General features: G+C 36.7%; 1 protein-coding gene across 5 annotated transcripts in view; it reads right to left on the reverse strand.

Annotated features, from left to right (window-relative positions):
- The window catches only part of CCDC171 (coiled-coil domain containing 171), a 356155-nt gene that overhangs the window by 264244 nt on the left and 71079 nt on the right, over positions 1-20832 (reverse strand). For all 5 annotated transcript variants that reach the window (XM_047767619.1, XM_047767618.1, XM_047767620.1 and 2 more), the window contains 2 exons: positions 14404-14496; positions 10744-10904 (listed from right to left, as the gene is read on the reverse strand). In XM_047767619.1, coding sequence (XP_047623575.1) covers positions 10744-10904; positions 14404-14496 — 254 coding nt within the window. The remainder of the gene's footprint in view (positions 1-10743; positions 10905-14403; positions 14497-20832) is intronic.

Raw genomic sequence — 20832 nt, forward strand, 5'->3', positions numbered from 1 at the left:
AGGAGTAAAAAAAATAGGGTGGAGGAAACCACAATTGGAAAGCAATCACATAAATAAGTCAGCATACAAATCTAAAAGGAAAATTAAAAAACCATTGAAAAATCGATAAGCACAAGGAACAGCAAAATGACAAACATGAAGATGTTAAAAAAGGACTACAAAATCATAAAATGTGGGGAAGGAATGTAAGAAAAGATGGATTCATTTTTCTTTTTCTTTTTCTTTTTTTTTTAAATAATGTGTTTGAGCCTATTTGACTATAAGGCCAAAGCAAGCAGATACAGGAAGGGGTTAACAAACTTAAACAACAGGGCAACCACAAATTAAAACCTAACTTTACATTCACAGAAACTAAAAAGAAAAGTACTCAAGCATAAAATAAATGGAAAATATCCAACCAGAGAAAAAAGGAAAGAGAAATATAGAATCAACCAGAAAACAAGGTTTAAAATGGCAATAAATACATATCTATCAGTAATTACCTTAAATGTCAAAGGACTGAACGCTCCAGTCAAAAGACACAGAGTGCAAGATTGAATAAACAAGCAAAAACCAGAGTTCCCATCGTGGCTCAGTGGTTAACGAATCCAATTAGGAACGATGAGGTTGCAGGTTCAATCCCTGGCCTCGCTCAGTGGGTTAAGGGTCCGGCATTGCCATTACCTGTGGTGTACATCACAGATGCAGCTCGGATCTGGCATTGCTGTGGCTCTGGCATAGGCCAGCAGCTACAGCTCCAATTAGACCCCTAGCCTGGGAACCTTCATATGCCACGGGTGTGCCCCTAGAAAAGACAAAAAAAATAAATAAAAAGAATAAAAATAAAAATAAAAAAGCAAAAACCTACAATCTGCTGTCTACAAGAGACTTATCTTAGGGCAAAGGACACATATAGATTGAAAGTGAGAGGATGGGAAGAGATATTTCATGCCAAGAGACAAGACAGAAAAGCAGGAGTTGCAATACTCATATCAGACAAAAGAGACTTTAAAATGAAGGCCATAAAGACAAAGAAGGACACTATTTCATGGAAAAAGGATCCATTCAAGAAGACGATATAACAATCATTAATATATATGCCCCTACATAGCAGAAACCCACCTCAACATAATAAAGGCCATATATGACAAAAGCACAGCAAACATCATTCTCAATGGTGAAAAGCTGAAAGAATTCCCACTGAGATCAGGAACAAGACAAGGACATCCACTCTCGCCACTACTCTTCAACATAGTTTTGGAAGTCCTAGCCACAGCAATCAGAGAAGAAAAAGAAATAAGAGGAATCCAAATTGGAAAGGAAGAAGTAAAACTATCACTATTTGCAGATGACATGATACTGTGCCTAGAGAATCCTAAAGACTCTACCAGAAAACTGCTAGAGCTCATCCATGAATTTGGCAAAGTTGCAGGATACAAAATTAATACACAGAAATTGACAACATTACTATACAATAACAATGAAAGAGCAGAAAGAGAAATTAGGGAGGCAATCCCGTTTACCATCACATCCAAAAAAATAAAATACCTAGGAGAAAATCTACCTAAAGAAACAAAACACCTGTACTCTGAAAACTATATGACACTGATGAAAGAAATCAAAGATAACACAAATAGATGGAAAGATATACCATGCTCTTGGATTGGAAGAGTTAATATTATCAAAATGACTATACTATCTAAGGCAATCTACAGACTCAATGCAATCCCTATCAAATTACCAAGGACATTTTTCACAGAACTTGAACAAAATAGTTTAAACTTTGTTTGGAAACACAAAAGACCCAGAAGAGCCAAAGACATCCTGAAGAAAAAAAAAATGGAGCTGGATGAATCAGGCTCCCAGACTTCAGACTATACTACAAAGCTACAATCATCCAAACCGCATGGTACTGGCACAAAGACAGAAATATACATCAGTGGAACAGGAGAGAAAGCCCAGAAATCAACCCACGCACCTCCAGCCAACTCATCTATGACAAAGGAGGCAAGAATATACAATGGAGAAAGGACAGCTTGTTCAAATAAGTGGTGCTGGGAAAACTGGACAGCCACATGGAAAAGAATGAAATGAGAACACTCCCTAACACCATACACAAAAAATAAACTCCAAATGGATTAAAGACCTAGATAGAAGACCAGACACTCTAAAACTCTTAGAGGAAAACATAGGCCAAACACTCTCTGACACAAACCACAGCAACATCTTCTCAGATCCACCTCTTATTAGAGTATTGACAATAAAAACAAAAATAAACAAATGGGACCTACTCAAACTTCAAAGTTTCTGCACAGCAAAGGAAACCCTAAACAACACAAAAACACAACCCACAGAATGGCAGAAAATCTTTGCAAGTGATTCAACTGACAAGGGATTAATCTCCAACATTTATAAACATCTTCTGCAGATCCATACCAAACAAACAAACAACCCCATCAAAAAATGGGCAGAAGATCTAAACAGACAGTTCTCCAAAGAAGACATACAGACGGCCAAAAAACACATGAAAAGATGTTCAACATCACTCATTAGTAGAGAAAGGCACATCAAAACCACGATGAGGTACCACCTTATACCAGCCAGAATGGCCATCATCCAAAAGTCAACAAACAATAAGTGCTGGAGAGGGTGTGGAGAAAAAGGAACCTTAGTACACTGTGGGTGGGATTGTAAATTGGTGCAACCACTCTGGAAAGCAGTATGGAGATTCCTCAGAAAACTAAACATAGAACTACCATTTGATTCAGCAATCCCACTCCTGGGCATCTATCCAGAAAAAACCATGACTCACAAAGACACATGGACTCCGATGGACATTGCAGCACTCTTTTCAATAGCCAAGACATGGAAGCAACCTAAATGTCCATTGAGAGAGGAGTGGATCAAGAAGCTGTGGAACATATACACAATGGAATATTACTCAGCCATTAAAAGGAACAAGATACCAGCATTTTTAGCAACATGGATGGACCTAGAAATTATCATGCTAAGTGAAGTCAGTCATACAATGAGACACCAACATCAAATGCTTTCACTGACATGTGGAATCTGAAAAAAGGACAGACTGAACTTCTTTGCAGAACAGGTGCTGACTCACAGACATTGAAAAACTTATGGTCTCCAAAGGAGACAGTTTGGGGGGTAGAAGGATGTGCTTGGGTTGTGGGATGGAAATCCTGTGAAATCGGATTGTTATGATCATTATACAACTACAGATGTGATAAATTCATTTGAGTAATAATAATATATTAATACATATTAAATTAATATTGTAAAAATGGCCACACTACCGAAACCAATCTACAGACTCCATGCAATCCCTATCAAATTACCCATGACATTTTGCACAGAACTAGAACAAACAATCCAAAACTTTAGATGGAACCACAAAAGACCCAGAATTGCCAAAGCAATCCTCAGGAACAAAAACCAAGCAGGAGGCCTAACTCTTCCAGACTTCAGGCAACACTACAAAGCCACAGTCATCAAGACATTGTGGTACTGGTACCAAAACAGACAGAGAGACCAATGGAACAGAAGAGAGAACCTAGAAATAACCCCAGACATCTATGGTCAATTAAAGGACGCAAGAACATAAAATGGGGAAAAGACAGTCTCTTCAGCAAGTGGTGCTGGGAAACCTGGACAGCTACATGCAAATCTATGAAACTGGAACACACCCTCACACCATGCACAAAAATAAACTCAAAATGGCTCAAAGACCTAAATGTAAGACAAGTACACCATCAAACTCCTAGAAGAGAACACAGGCAAAACATTCTCTGATATCAACCTTACAAGTGTTTTCTCAGGTCAGTCTCCCAAAGCAACAGAAATAAAAGCAAAAATAAACCAATGGGACCTAATCAAACTGACAAGCTTTTGCACAGCAAAGGAAACCATTAAAAAGAACAAAAAGACAATTTACAGAAGGGGAGAAAATAGTTTCCAACGAAGTAACTGACAAAGGCTTAATCTCTAGAATATACAAGCAATTTACACAACTCAAAAGCAAAAAAGCCAACAATTCAATGGAAAAATGGGCAAAAGACCTGAAAAGACATTTCTCCAAAGAAGATAGATGACCAACAAGCACATGAAAAAATGCTCCATATCACTGATTATTAGAGAAATGCAAATCAAAACTACTACCAGATACCACCTCACACCAGTCAGAATGGCCATCATTAATAAGTCCACAAATAACAAATTCCGGAGGGGGTGTAGAGAAAAGGGAACCTTCCTGCACTTGTTGGTGGGAATGTAAGTTGCTACGACCACTCTGGAAAACAGTATGAAGGTACCTTAGAAAGCTATACACAGAACTACCATGTGACCCAGCAATCCCACTCTTGGGCATATATCTGGACAAAACTTTCCTTGAAAAAGATACATGCATCCGTATGTTCACTGCAGCACTATTCGAAATAGCCAAGACATGGAAACAACCTAAATGTCCATCAACAGATGATTGGATAAGATGTGGTACATATACACAATGGAATACTACTCAGCCTTAAAAAAGAACAATGTCTGGGAACTATTTCTGGTCACCTGTGATGGAGCATGATAATGTGACAGAAAAGAATGTGTACATGTATGCGTGACTGGGTCGCCTTGCTGTGCAGTAGAAAATTGACAGAACACTGTGAATCAGCTCTAGTGGAAAAAATAATTCTTAAAAAAATTAAATTAAATTAAAAATATTTTAGAAAAGAAGAAGATTGGTATATACACAATGGAATACCACTCGGCCATAAAAAAGAACAAAATAATGCCATTTGCAGCAACATGGATGAAACTACAGACTCTCATACTAAGTGAAGTAAGAGAGATAAAAGAAAGCAAATACCATATGATATCGCTAATATCTGAAATCTAACATATGGCACAAAGGAAACTATCTACAGAAAAGAAACAAACTCATGGATTTGGAGAATAGACTTGTGGTTTCCAAGGAGGAGGAGGAGGGAGTAGGATGGACTGGGAGTTTGGGGTTAATAGATACAAACTACTGCATTAGGAGTGGATAAGCAATGCAATCCTGCTATACAGCACAGGGAACTATATCTAGTCACTTGTGATGGAACATCATGGAGGCTAATGTGAGAAAAATAAAAATATGTATATGACTAGGTCACTTTTCTGTACAGCAGAAATTGACAGAACACTGCAAATCAACCGTAATACAAAAAAATTTAAATTGTCAAAAAAAAAAAGAACTAAAATAGACATTTCTTCAAAGAAGACATACAGATGGCCAATAGGCACATGAAAAGATTCTCAACATAACTAATTACTAGAGAAATGCAAATCAAAACTAAAATGAAGTATCACCTCACACCAGTCAGAATGGCCAACATTAAAAAGTCTAGAAATAATAAACACTAGATAGGATGTGAAGAAAAAGGAACCTTCCTACACTGTTGGTAGTAATGTAAATTTGTGCAACCATTCTGGAGAACAGTATAGAGGTTTCTTAAAAGACCAAATATTAGGAGTTCCCACTGTTGCAAAGAGGGTTAAGAATCCAACTGCAGTAGAGTGAGGCCAGGGATCGACCCTGCAACCTCATGGTTCCTAGTCGGATTTGTTTCTGCTGCGCCGTGATGGGAACTCTTACACTTCAACTAAAAAAAAAAAAAATTACTATGATTCTCCTTCTCCCTACCTTTGCCCAACAATCAGTTACCACAACTAATGAAGACTTGATATATTGAAAGATTTGAAATAAAAAGATTACTGAAAAGTTTTAGTTTTGTTTTTGTTTTGCCATTTCTTGAGCCGCTCCCACGGCATATGGATTTTCCCAGGCTAGGGGTCTAATCTGAGCTGTAGCCACCAGCCTACACCAGAGCCACAGCAATGTGGGATCTGAGCCACATCTGGGATTCGTAGCCACTGAGCCACAACGGGAACTCCTGAAAAGTTTTAGTTTTATACTTAAAGTTTTCAATGGAAAAAATTTAGAACTTAAAAAATTTGATCATAGGAGTAGGTCCCCCTCATGGCTCGGCGGAAACAAATCTTACTAGCACCCATGAGGACACAGGTCCGATCCCTGGCCTCACTCAGTGGGTTAAGAATCCAGTGCTGCTGTAAGCTGTGGTAAGGGTCACAGATGCCGCTCGGATGCCATGTTGCTATAGCTGAGGCGCAGGCCAGAAGCTACAGCTCTGATTTGACCCCTGGCCTGGGAATCTCCATATGCTGGGGTACAACCCTAAAAAAAAGACAAAAAAATTAAAATAATTTTTAAATTTTTTGATTATAGAAATACTGAATATATGTATATTCTATCTAAGATTATATTATGTATTTGTTTAAATAGCCTATTACTGTTCAAACTCTTAGTTGAGCTGTTTAAAGGACGTTTCACTTATAATAATTTTATCATATTATTATATATAATATTAACATATAATTATATATTAAAATATGTACATAGATTCCATTTAATATGTATGCATATGTACATTCCATCCACATATGCACATATATATATCCCATCTAAAATAGTTTTATGCAGGAATATGCACTGTTATGAAACTACTGGACAAAATTAAAACTCTGAAATACACACACAGCTTTCCTGTCCTGCCTTTTAATGAGATGCTGCCTGGATCTACCTGAGAAGAAATAGAAGCTTAAAAATCTTAACTACCAATAAGGTTCAGGCAGCAATTTCTCTATAACTTGGTTATCATCACTTGCTAAACCAGTCCTGTCCCACAAGTAAAAAAGTAAAAAAATGTCCTACCTCAAAACTCACTACTTTCGGGAGTTCCCGTTGTGGCACAGTGGAAACAAATCTGACTAGTATCCATCAGGATGCTGGTTCAATCCCTGGCCTCGCTCAGTGCTGATATCAGGGATCCAGTGTTGCGGTGACCTGTGGTGTAGATTGCAGCCACGGCTCGGATCCTGCTTTGCTGTGGCTGTGATGGAGCCAGGCAGCTGTAGCTCTGATTCAGCCCCAGCCTAGGAACTTCCATATGCCGCAAGTGTGGCCCTAAAAAGGCAAAAGCAAAAATAAATAAATAAATAAACTCACTACTTTCACCATGGTAAATTAAATGTATTATTTACCTTAAGGACCTAAAATATAAATTCACCTTTTGAAATACATTATCCAAAACTTAGAACTACTTTGAAAAATTAATATCTGAGGAGTTCCCGTCCTGGCTCAGTGGTTAACGAATTCGACTAGGAGCCATGAGGTTGCGGGTTCGATCCCTGGCCTTGCTCAGTGGGTTAAGGATCCGGCGTTGCTGTGGCTGTGGTGTAGGCCAGCAGCTATAGCTCCAATTCGACCCCTAGCCTGGGAACCTCTATATGCCGCAGGAGCGGCCCTAGAAAAGGCAAAAAAAAAGAAAAAAAGAAAGAAAAATTAATATCTGAGAAAAGAGTTTAAAGAAGATTGTAAAAAAGAATCAGAAGTACAAGTAGAAAATGAAATACCTTATCCAATCATCCCTCATGTCTTATCATCCTTCTCATACCACAGATAAATGGAAAGGAAGTGGCTGTCATACTACATACAATAAAAAGGAAGACGGGATGGGGGACCAGAAGTCACAGGGACTACCAATAAGCAATGGGCTCTAATTACTACTTAATGTTTACTGTTTCTTGTTCATTATTATTAACTTTTATTATTATAGCACAGTTATAAAGAAATAAAGAACAGGAGTTCCCATTGTGGCACAGTGGTTAACGAATCCAACTGGGAACCACGATGTTGCGGGTTCGATCCCTGGCCTTGCTCAGTGGGTTAAGGATCCGGCGTTGCCATGAGCTGTGGTGCAGGTCGAAGATGCGGCTCGGATCCTGTGTTGCTGTGGCTCTGGTGTAGACTGACAGCTACAGTTCCCATTAGACCCCTAGCCTGGGAACCTCCATGTGCCACCAGAGCAGCCCTAGAAAAGACAAAAAAAATAAAATAAAAATAATAAAAAAAAAAAAAAGAACAGATGAGGGACATCATGTTAAAGCATTTAGGACTGTGAGGTTTCCACTGTGGTGAAGTGGAAATGAACCCAACAGTATCCATGAGGATGGGGTCTGATTCCTGGCCTTGCTCAGAGGGTTACAGACCCAGTGCTGCCTTGAGCTGTAGTATAGGTTGCAGATGCAGCTCGGATAGTGTGTTGCTGTGGCTGTGGCATAGGCCAGCAGCTGTAGCTCTGATTTCATCCCTAGCCTGGGAACTTTCATATGCCACAAGTGAGGCCCTAAAAAGCAGGGAAAAAAGAAAAAGGTATTTAGGATTGTTAGCTGATGCTTAGTTGGAATACATAACTAATATTTAGAACTGTTAGTTGTGCTTATTGGAATACAAAACTTGTGTAAAATCTTTCAAACACAAAAACACAAATAATAACAAAACAAACTTAAGGACAAATTTGCTTTGGGGTCATATTTTAAAAGTACTTTGGTTAAAATCTTAGAGCTTAGCAATGGTCACCTTTTTTTGGTGGAAAGTAAAGTTTGTTTTTTTCAATTTAATATAATTTTTATTTTATCTTGGAATATAGTTGATTTACAATGTGTTAATTTCAGGTGTACATATTGTGTATGTATGTATACATGTAACTGTATATATATACACACTATTTTTTAGATTCTTTTCCCATATAGGTTATCACAGAATATTGAGTAGAGTTCCCTGTGCTATAGAATAAGTCCTTGTTGAGTGTTTTATACACGGTTGTGTGTATATGTTAATCCCATACTCCTAATTTATTCCCCCACCTTACTCTTTTGGTAACCATAAGTTTGTTTTTAAAATCTGTGAGTCTGTTTCTGTTTTGTAAATAAGTTCATTTAGAGCACTTGCTTAGCAGGTATCTTAAAATTCCTCTAGTCCAACCTTTGGAGGACTCTCTTCTTCCGCATCCGTGACAGAGAACCATCCACCCTCTGTTTTGAACTTTTCAGAGCAGGGAACTCACTAGTGTCCCCAAAGAAATCTCATTGCTGGAAAGCTTTAATTGTTGGAAACACAGAGAGACTGCTTAAAGTTTCACTAGTAGGTCAAAATTGAGGTCACTAGCAACAAAGAAGGCTGTACTACATAAAAGTCCGTCAAACATATTCCTATATAAATGTTCAGGTTCAAAGGAAATAAAGGAGCATAAGACCTTCAAATAATGTTCACAAAATGTCATTTAAGTCATTCTAGAGGAAGCAAGAAAATTCACGTAAGACTTACTAATTTAATCTATCATAAACATTCTAATAAAGGTAATCATAGTTAAAGCGTTTTAAATTTTTCAGAGTTCCCTTCATGATGTAGCGGGAATGAATCTGACTGGGAACCATGAGGTTGCAGGTTTGATCCCTGGCCTCCCTCAGTGGGTTAAGGATCTGGCGTTGCAGTGAGCTATGGTGCAGGTCTCAGACACAGCTTGGATCCTGCTTTGCTGTGGCTGTGGCATAGGCCTGCAGCTGTAACTCCAATTCAATCCCTACCTTGGGAACCTCCATATGCTGAAGTGTGGCCCTAAAAAGCAAAAAAAAAAAAAAATTTCAAACTTCAGTCTGTCAAGTTCCATCTTTAAAATTTTTGCCATTCTCACAATAATTACTACTATTCTAAATACTACATTTGTTTAAATTAACTCATAAGTTAAATGAAATATTTTTAAAAGAAACTACATTACAACTGTTAATAGAAAACCATTATCTACCATAAATAGAAACAAATATTCAAAATGAATATATAACTCTAATGTATAAAGCTATCATTATGCTGTGTACCAATGGGAGTATACATTTCACTCTCTCAGAGGAAATGGTTTAAAACATCTACTACTGGCTTATTTTTGGAAACATATTAAACAATTATAAAATTTTTAAAGCACTTTTGATGAAAGAATTTTGAAAAGAAAAAGGTAAAAATCAGTAGAAGCAAGATGCTGGCTCCACCACTTATTAGCTGTGTTCTCTGACCCTCATTCAGGCCCAACTGTCACATCTATAAAACAGGGTTAAAATGAGTGCGTAGGAGTTCCCGTCATGGCGCAGTGGTTAACGAATCCGACCGGGAACCATGAGGTTGTGGGTTCAGTCCCTGGCCTTGCTCAGTGGGTTAAGGATCTGGCGTTGCCGTGAGCTGTGGTGTAGGGTGCAGACGCGGCTCAGGTCCCCCACTGCTGTGGCTCTGGTGTTGGCCAGTGGCTACAGCTCCGATTTGACCCCTAGCCTGGGAACCTCCATATGCCACGGGAGCGGCCCCAGAAAAGGCAAAAGACCAAAAAAAAAAAAAGAGTACCTACCAGTGGAGCAACATGCTAAGGCGTTGTCACTGCTGTGGCTCAGGTCATGGCTCTTATATAGGTTCAATTCCCGGCCCAGGAACTTGCACATGTTGCAGATGCTGGGTATGAAGTGAGCTACATGCATGCTAGTTCCCGGCAGCATTATTACTCCTACTATTATTTCTACAATTGGATAAAATCTCAAACATTACCCATCTCCACATAGACCATTTTAGGTGGCCTAGAAGTCAAGGTATTTAAAGATATGGTATTACATCAGTATATATAATATAAAATACATTAATATATTCACTTTCTGGAATCATAAAGTATTTCTGTATTTCTAGGGCTCCTCGGAATGGCCATGATACTTCAAATTCCAACAGAGCATTTCCATATTTTCCTAGTACTCCACATTCATATTCATATAGATTTCATAAACTCAATATTAACTTGGAGAGTTTTACAATATAACACTTACACATTTAGTTTTGCAAAGCTCTCTTGCGCATTATGCTTTTCTCGCTCATATGCATTTTCGACTTCCTTGAATTCATTCTTGATCATTTCCAAATCCGCAACAGCTTCTGCTTGGCTGGCCTTTTCTACCTGCAAAGCTCCTTCAAGGTCTCGAATCCGTAACTACCAGATAACAGAAAAGTAACTGAAGCAAGCAAGGAAACACTAGCACCAATCTCAAATTTAGTAGAATACAATATCAAACAGCAGATTATCATTTGTGCAAACAAGTCTTTCTTTCTGTTCTTGGTTTAAAAAAGGAAAATATACAAAAAGCAGTTTGTTCCCTTTCTCAACATGTTTGGTGGAAAGGAGGAAGAACAGAAGCATACAAACTCAACTGTGCTATGAAAAAGGACTGGCGGATGGATACAATATAACCTACTCCATCAAAAGTGCCTAATTTTTTGATCTTCCAGCCCGTGTGGACATTTCTTTTATAAACATAATAAATTAAATGGTCTTTGAAAACTAAAGGGAAGCATTCTTCCCCTCTTTTGAGAAACATTATTATATGAACATCTTCACAAGCCCTTTAAGAAAGTTAACAGATCTTTTTATTCTTAGAGATTTCCTACTGTAGAAAAGTAAAACCTTTATTATCAAATAATACTATTTGACTAAAATATTTATGGGTGTAGTAATATGACATCTAGGACTTGCTTTGAATCCTATATTTTGGGAAAATAAGAACAGGTAGCAAGCAAGAGAGTAGAACAACGCAAGGGACAAGAGTAAAAGCAAAAGTTCTCCATCACTTACTTTTGTTTTGATTTTTGAACTATGAGGATGTTTTACCTTTTGAAAAATTAAGTTAAAAACAAAAACAATTTCCTTTATGATCATTATACAACCACAGATGTAATAAATTCGAGTAATTAAAAAAAAAAACTCAAAAAAAAAAAAAACAATTTCCTAAAGTTCAAAAAAAAGAGGGAGGGCAGGAAAAAAATACTTTACACTAGATAGAAAATGGGCTTTAGACTCAGGTTGGAGTGCCAGCTCTACAAATTAACTTATGTGCCCTTGGGCATATTAAATTCCAAAAGCTCAGGTTCCTCATCTATAAATGAGATGAACTAAATAATAACCATAATAACAATAATAATATACAGACTATCTACTTTACAGGTTGCTACAAAGATCTAATGAGATGGTATTTATTTAATACTAATGTGTATTTCATATGAAATATAAACATATAACAATTATTTAATAATTGTTTAGATAAATATTTATTAGGCACTTACTATGTGCCAGGCAATGAGCTAGTTTTTTGAGATATATACAATGATCACAAAAATACAGTCTTAGCTCTTGCGAGGAGAGAACAGACCACAACTGCACATGACAAGCGCTTTCTGTCACAGAGACAGGCCCAAATCAAAGAAGAGTTATGAACTCTGTGTGACAGAAGCTTCCCAAGGATGGCAAAAAATCTGAGTTAAGAAAAATGAACTCACCAAGAAATGAAGCCTAGGAAATATGAAAATGTTCCATAAATTAATCTATACAAATAACAATCACCAGAATTATTGTTTCTAATCATCAAGAAGTATTTTCGACTAATTGAAGCATTTATTCTCTCACATTAAAGCAGGGAAGTGGTACAGATATGTAGATATAACTTTGTGAATGTTCAAACTTGGTCTTTTAAACTTTATTATTCCTGGTTGTTATGTCTAAATGCAATGTTTGTAAGTGGAATAATAAACCTAGGAAACATTTTCTTCCATCTACATTGCTATTTTCTGTCAGTAAATATGCACACAATCACAAATGATAAACCCATCCAACTGAAAGAAAAGCAGTCTTACAAAATTCTCTGAGTCAACTCTTTTGAATCTACTTTCTCATTTTTATGATACAGCATCCAAACAAATTTAATAACGGAATACTCAAAACATAATTTCAACTACAGTGTGTGTTAAGATGGTGATTAATTACAATTACCTAGTAGTCTGGTTTGCTTTTAACTAGTCTAAAACTGAATTTTGCTAGATGTACCTCATCGAAGATACTTGTCAATATTTATAGATATATGATTCAAATATACACCTTTACTTTGTTTTCTAAGTTATAGCACTAAATTGGGTATTAAATGTTAATTTTCAATTTACATGAGTAAAAAAATTACATGTAATACATTCCATTTTTATAGCTATTAACTATATATTCTCAGTGATATAACTACAATGAAAGACTTAATTTTGAATTATACTTCTTTCATGAATTTAAAACTTCAGCCTTATTGCCTATTAATGCCATTTTCAGCAATCCAACCATTTTTTTAAGAAAGGCTTAAATACAAGTTTGCTTCACATACAGAGGTACTCAAACACATTGGTCTGAGAATTTTGTTGGTAAGAGGCATTTCATCAAAGATAAAAGTGAAAAAAAATATGTAAAAATTCTTACAAAGTTAGGTGCATCCTATATTAAGACCTACTTAAATAATACAGTAAAACCAGGCAAATTCTATCAATTAAATTTTAATATAAGGGAAAAGACTAAGTCTTGAAAGAAAGAAATTTGGACTTATAGAACTTATGCAAAACTATTTACGACAAAGGCTGTGGGTCAGACCCAGTTCATGGCGGTAGTTTGCCAACCCCCAGTTAAAATGCCTTTGCTTCTCTTAGAAGTTACTCCTTGGGGAGTTCCCATCATGGCTCAGTGGTTAACAAATCTGACTAGTATCCATGAGGATGCAGGTTCAATCCCTGACCTTGCTCTGTGGGTTATTTCTGTGAGCTGTGGTGTAGGATGCAGACCTAGATTGGATCCTGAGTTGCTGTGGCTGTGGTGTAGGCCGGCTCTGATTTGACCCCTAGCCTGGGAACCTCCATATGCCCATATGCCGCGAATGTGGCCCTGAGGGAAAAAAAAACAACAACAACAAAAAACAGAAAAAAAAAAAAAAAAAAGAGGTTCCTTCTCATTCTCTAAGACCTAGGGAGAGAGACACTTTCCTTAGGATGCCTTCATTTACTTCCTCTCTCAGCTCTAAGCCTTCCCTTTATCATGTTCCCATAGTACTTTTGTAGTTATGTTTCTAACTATACCCCTAAGTATAGATATATAGCATCTCCAGAAATGGAATGTTTAAGTCCCCAAAAAAGCTCATTCATCTTTAAACTTTCAGCTCTTAATAGTGACAGGAGGTATGCACAGGATATACACTCAATCAACAAAGGTGGGTATTTTTTAAATGTTTTCAAATAGAAATTCATCCCATAGCTGTCGACAAAAATAATAACAGTCTGATCAGCAAATCTTCCTGTAATGGGCCAGATGGCAAATATTTTGGACCTTGAAGGCCATAAGGTCTCTGTCACAAATACTCCACTTTGCCAGTGTAGCAAAAAAAAAAAAAAAAAAAAAAAAAGCCCCACAGACAAGAAAAAACTTCATAGGAACACACAGTGGATAAGATTCAGCCTGTGCACTGTAGCAGGCCAGCTCCTCTCGAACAGAGTAAAGACAATCCTCAACTATAGCTTTAGCGTAGCTTAACAATATGCTGCCCATTGTAAATGCACACCTTAGTTCACTGAACATAACGCTGCTGTCCCTAGATTAATAAAAACCATACCAAAAAAAAAATTTGTTGTCATTTTACCTGAATAATTTCAGAATTAAATTTTGATTCCAAATGTGCTGCTCTTTCTGCTTCAATACTCTCTTCCAATTTCCTCACTCTTAGAGTAGTTGCCTGAAAACAAGTTAAAAGTTTAAACTCACATTTAAATTGGATATAGATGATTATACTGTAATTAGCACTTTAGACTACTGTAGCCTATTTTTTTTTAATTTGCCAGAGTGTAAAATTCATGCTCTAAAAATCACGTAGGGAGTTCTCATCGTGGCTCAGCAGAAACAAATGTGACTAGTATCCATAAGGATGCAGGTTCGATCCCTGGCCTTGCTCAATGAATTAAGGATCCAGCATTGTCGTGACCTGTGGTATAGGTCGCAGATGTGGCTCGGATCTAGCGATGCTGTGGCTGTGGTGTAGGCTGGCTGCTGTAGCTCCAGTTAGACCCCCTAGCCTGGGAATTTCCATATGCCACAAGTACGGCCCTAAAAAGAAAAATAATAATAATTTAAATTTTTTAAAAATAAAAATCATGTAAAAATCATTTTCAGGAAGAAAGTTCCAGAACTTGCTTGCCTTTCCTTAAGGTACAATTTACATATAATAAATTACACATATTGAAAGTGTTTAATTTGGTCATTTGTATACATACACCCAAAAAATCATTGCTTATGTTTCTTGGTAATCCCTACATCCAGCTCTCACTATCTCACCCCCACCCCAAGTAACCACTGATCTGCTTTTTCACTACAGATCATTTCTTATTTTCCAGAATTTTATAAAAATTGAATCACACTGTGCATATACTTTACCGTCTGGCTTCTCTCTCTGATATAACTATTTTCAGATTCATCCAAATGGTTTCATGCATTACCATGTCGCTTGTTATTGTTAAGGTATCTCACTGTGTTGATACACCACAATTCACTTATCAATTCACCTGTTAATTGACATTTGACTTGTTTCCAGTTTTGGCTATACCAATGAATCTGCTCTGAGCATTTGTATACAAGTCTTTGTATGGACATATTTCTCTGGGATAAAATAAAGGGTAGAATGACTCAGTCAGATGGTAGGTGTATATTTAATGTCTTATGAAACTGTGTTTTGCAAATTGTTTCCAATTTATACATCTTCATCCATAGTCAGCATGGTCATTTTTTTGGGTTATCTGGGGGGAAGGGTTAGACATTCAAATGAAAATGTAATGATATCTCACATTAGTTTCAATTCTCATTTTCATAATAACTAATGACATTGAGCATCTTTTCACATAATTATTTACCATCTGTTTATCCTCTTTGGTAAAGTTTCTGCTTAAATCTTTTCCTCGTTTTTTAATTGGGTTGTTTACCTATCATTGAAATTGAGAGTTCATTATATAATCTGGATAAAAGTCATTTGTAGATGTGATTTGCAAGTATTTGCTCCCGGTCTCCAGCTTGTCTTTTCATTCTCTTAACAGTAATGTCTTTTATATAGCAAAAGTTTTCATTATGACAAAGTCTATCTAATTTATTAATTTTTCAAGCAGGAGTCAGCTTCTGACCAGAAGTACAAGAGCTGTATTTTTTTTAATGTCATTTTTATTGAGGAAATGCAATCCTGGGAAACACTGTATTCCTAGTCCCAAAGAAGGTTCTAGTTATTTCCAAAACTGTTAGGGACTGAGCATGTAAGGCTATGGGAGTACCTCACTGCACATGTCTCAGAATAACATTCAGCAAAGAAAAGCCACATCTATAGAGTCCTATCTGTCAAATACAGATAGTTCAATATTGATAGAGAAGGACATTACTAATTTAACTTCCTTTCTTCGATAAAATTTGAGAAAGAAATGTTTCTAATAGCTATAATAACTCAATCATTTAACCTAAGTTGAATGGGTTTTTTTTGTTGTTGTTGTTGTTGTTGTTTTCATTTTTTTGGGCCACACCTGCTATCATATGGAGGTTCCCAGGCTAGGGGTCAAATTGGACCTGTGGCTGCTGGCCTACACCACAGCCACAGCAACGTGGGATCCAAGCCATCTCTGCAGCCTACACCACAGCCACAGCAAAGCCAGATCCTTAACCCACTGAGCAAGGCCAGGGATCAAACCTGCAAGCTCATGGTTCCTAGTCATGGATCAAAGGATCAAAATAAGCAAATAACTAATAAAGGGAAAACAGAAGAAACAAGATTAACAATATTAATGTGTTTGTTCAGTTCCAATCAAGATAAGCATTATATTTTAATAAAATAAAGAATATTTGGTGACTTTATAATAAAATAATTCATCTTCTTTTCATTTTTCATATATATGTTATGTCATATTATCTGATTCTTACTCCAAAAGCCAAGAAGACTTTTTTCTGCCTAAACCAAAATTAAATGCACTGAAATTATAAATCAGAGATATCTTTATTTTCATATATTCCTATTTTAAAGGAAATGTCCAGAAGAAAACAAATTTATAAGCTGTTTATTATTACTAAAACAATAAATTAATTAGTAAGGATAGCAAAAAAACTTCAAATCTTTAAACAATTTTCTTCCAAAAGTGAGTTTTGTTGATAGACTTAATTAAATTAAAGCCTTCCTTATAAATACTCTTTTCAAATCTTCTAGTCTGGTGAACTAACTATTATGACCAGCAGAGGGTGCTAGAGGAACACCAATTTGCTGTTCACAAATTTTTTTTTTTTTCTCCAATATCACCCTCAAGAACTAGTACAATATAATCTGTCTCTCACTAGTATCCAATCCTAATGTAATCAACAATGAAAGAGCAGAAAGCATAACAGAATTCATACTAAAATACAAAATCCAACACAAATTCATGTATACCACCAGCCAAGTTAACTATATACAAGTTTGCCTGTAATACAAGTATTATACTACATACTATCTGTTCCTTAACACTATAAACATCAGAGTTCTTTATGATACAAAATGATGATACATTTTATCATTTATTAACTGTTTTTCACATCCTTTCTGACCGCAATATACTGTCAAGAGATTTTTACTCCAGTAAGTTCTGTATATTCATTGTACCCATTTTTTTTACTTTATGATTTATGTCTCATTAAATCACAATAAACCCAATGATATAATATACTCCACACAAGGGTGTTCATTCTTTGAAAAAGGCAACATAGAGAACATATAATTTTATCACAAGCCAGGGCATAAGCTGCAAACTCCATTTCAGCAACAGAACCAACCAAACACATCCAAATCACATTTGTTCTCCACACCAAATCTGCTCCCATGGCTTCCATGGACTTGTTTCAGAAGTTTCACAAAAGTTATGAAAACATTTGTGTACAATGAATTTGCTGAGAGACTGGGCAAAAAACAGCTCCTACTACACCTTTCCTCCCAGAGAGAATATACCCAGCTCAGAGGATATGCATAAACTTAAAGCAGAAAGACTCCAATATACGAAATTAAGCCCATTTAAATGGACATCAAGAAAAATAGGGGAGGAGTTCCCATTGTAGCTCAGTAGTAATGAACCCAATTAGGATCCATGAGGATGTGGGTTGGATCCCTAGCCTTAATCAGTGGGTTAAGGATCTGGCATTGCCATGAGCTGTGGTGTAGGTTGCAGATGTGGCTCAGATCCTGTGTTGCTGTGGCTGTGGCACAGGGCAGCAGCTGTAGCTCTGATTCGACCTCTAGCCTGGGAACTTCCACATGCCTCAGGTGTGGAGCTAAAAAGCAGGGAGGGAGGGAGGAAGGAAGGAAAGAAGGAAGGAAGGAAGGAAAAGAAAGAAAGAAGGAAGGAAGGAAAGAAGGAAGGAAAGAAAGAAAGAAAGGAAGGAAGGAAGGAAAGAAGGAAGGAAGGAAGGAAGGAGAAAATAAATAAAAATAGGGGAAGAAATATCACATATACATATCAATTAGAGATTTCTCTAAGTAGCACTATTTCCTAAATAGTTTCATAGTTTACCACAGGATGTCAACAACAGCGTAAAGAGAAAGTGGTTGTTTTAACTATTTTTCCAGATTTTATCACATGATAATTCCTATTAATGAACACTCTTACAAGTAACCAATACAGTAATAATCCATCTTCAAAAAGATGATTCTAAGGGACTGAATCATCATAGACTAATTAATTCTAAAAGTTATTTCAGTAATAAGTATTATTTTATTACATTTTAGTGGTTGTAAATAAGTATATAAACAATTAACTGCAATACTTATTCCCTACCTGTGTGGGGGAAAACGTGTAGTTACTACACTGAGAGCCCTTAAACTGAAGATCTCAAAGTACTTTTTTCGTTACCAAAAAAGATATCTTAACAGTGTCAAAATCTCTAAGTATTTTACAAGTATTTGAAAAACAGAAGCATCATAAAATTACACTGCTTAAACTAAAGTCGTATGTTGAGGAGTCATAACTAAGAACATATGAGTCCTGGAGTTCCCGTCGTGGCGCAGTGGTTAATGAATCCCACTAGGAACGATGAGGTTGCAGGTTCGGTCCCTGGCCTCACTCAGTGGGTTAAGGATCCGGCGTTGCCATGGGCTATGGTATGGGTCGCAGATGTGGCTCAGATACCGTGTTGCTGTGGCTCTGGCATAGGCCGGCGGCTACAGCTCCGATTAGACCCTTAGCCTGGGAACCTCCATAACCACGGGTGCAGCCCTAAAAAAGGCAAAAAGACAAAAAATAAAATAAAATAAATAAATAATTTTAAAAAATAGATCACAGTTCACCAAAAAAAGGACATATCAGTCCTTTACTATTTATCTTCCTTGTTCCAATCAAAAAACTTGAAAACTAATATTATTATTCAATTAAGCTGATGTTTAATGTGGGTCATTTTTTAGCACCAGTACTGCAAGTGCCACATCCACACGAGAGAATGTATATAGTATTTATGTTAGTGTCACTGGTGACATCAATCCTGTAAGTGAATACTAATATTCCATAGTTTTCAAAGAAGTTTCATGTGTATTTTGTCATATAACACAACACTATGGTAGATTTTACAAAACAAGCCAATACAATATAATACATAATATTTCAGGCCTTTATAAAACATTATTTGAATATCGGGGGGGGGGTGTTTTTGAGGGGTTTTGGTTATTTTTGTGTGTGTGTCTGTGTGTTTTGTCTTCTTATAGCCACACCCATAGCATATGGAAGTTCCCAGGTTAGGGGTCGAATTGGAGTTGCAGCCACCAGGCTATGCCACAGCCACAGCAATGCCAGACCCGAGCCCCATCTGCAAACAAGACCACATCTTGGGGCAACGCTGGATCCTTAACCCACTGAGCAAGGCCAGGGATCAAACCCATATCCTCATGGATACTAGTCAGGTTCATTACCACAGAGCCACAACAGAAACTCCCTGGGTTTTTTTTAAGTGGCTCTCTTACATTGCACATAGCCAGCACACTAGATGAGAAAAACCACTCTAGTCAGAGGCAAAATTAATGCTCCTTTTGTGACATGGAACAGGGGACCTGCTTTGTAAAAGTGAACAGCTGACCTCCTAATTAGCGAACTTTGATTCACTAAATTCTACCTTAAAAGAAATCCTAAAATATTATATTCTCAATCCCATTAAGTGAACACTACTTTTAAAAATATTTACAAGGTTATCAAAGGAAAATGAACAGGTTTGCAGTTTTCCATGATCCTCTCATTGATGTTTACTATACAGGTCAACCAAATAGGAAAGCAGAATATTTAAAGAGTACCTACCATATGCCAGATACCACAGTAGGTCCTCAGCTGTTATTATAAGGCCAAAAAGAGTATGGACAAATATATAAGCATCTCTGTTATAAGTAAGGAGGAAAAGAACCTGTGTTGTGGATGAAAACTTAATTATCTCTAATTGGTGCTCCCTATATTCTCTGCTGTGAATTACAATTTATTTGTAACTTTTATTAATAGCCAAGTCATAATTGTTTTTGAGAATCCTCTCGCTTATCTTACAGACTCACTTAAAATAGTCCTCACTATAAAATTTCACAGCAGTTTCAAGAAACAGCCAAATGTACAAATATTCAGAGCTCTATGTGCCCATCTTGACCATGGTGAACTGTTCAGTTTGAGGAACCCCAAGTTAGTCAGTGAGGATGGCAACAATCAGAGGCTTAACAATTTCAGAACAGACAAAGGCAATGGGATGACTAGAGGAATAAATTAGAGAACAAAGAAATTTTTTTTATTCACAAGGAATAAATAATGAAGCATATCACACTCAGATTGTAAAACAGTTTAATGGGAAAAATTTATTACTTTTAAGGTATAATAAAAGAAACCACAGACAATGAAATAGGAAATTTAAAGAAAAGAATTTACAAACCACAAATTCTGATTGGCCTGGTAATAAATTAATTTAGAGTTTGATTTGGGGTTTGGGGTTTTTGTTTGGTTTGGTTTGGATTTTTTAGGGCTGCAAGTGCAGCATATGGAAGTTTCCAGGCTATGGGTCAAATTGG

Source organism: Phacochoerus africanus, chromosome 2 (genome assembly GCF_016906955.1).
Source record: "Phacochoerus africanus isolate WHEZ1 chromosome 2, ROS_Pafr_v1, whole genome shotgun sequence".
Classification (NCBI taxonomy): Eukaryota; Metazoa; Chordata; class Mammalia; order Artiodactyla; family Suidae; genus Phacochoerus; species Phacochoerus africanus.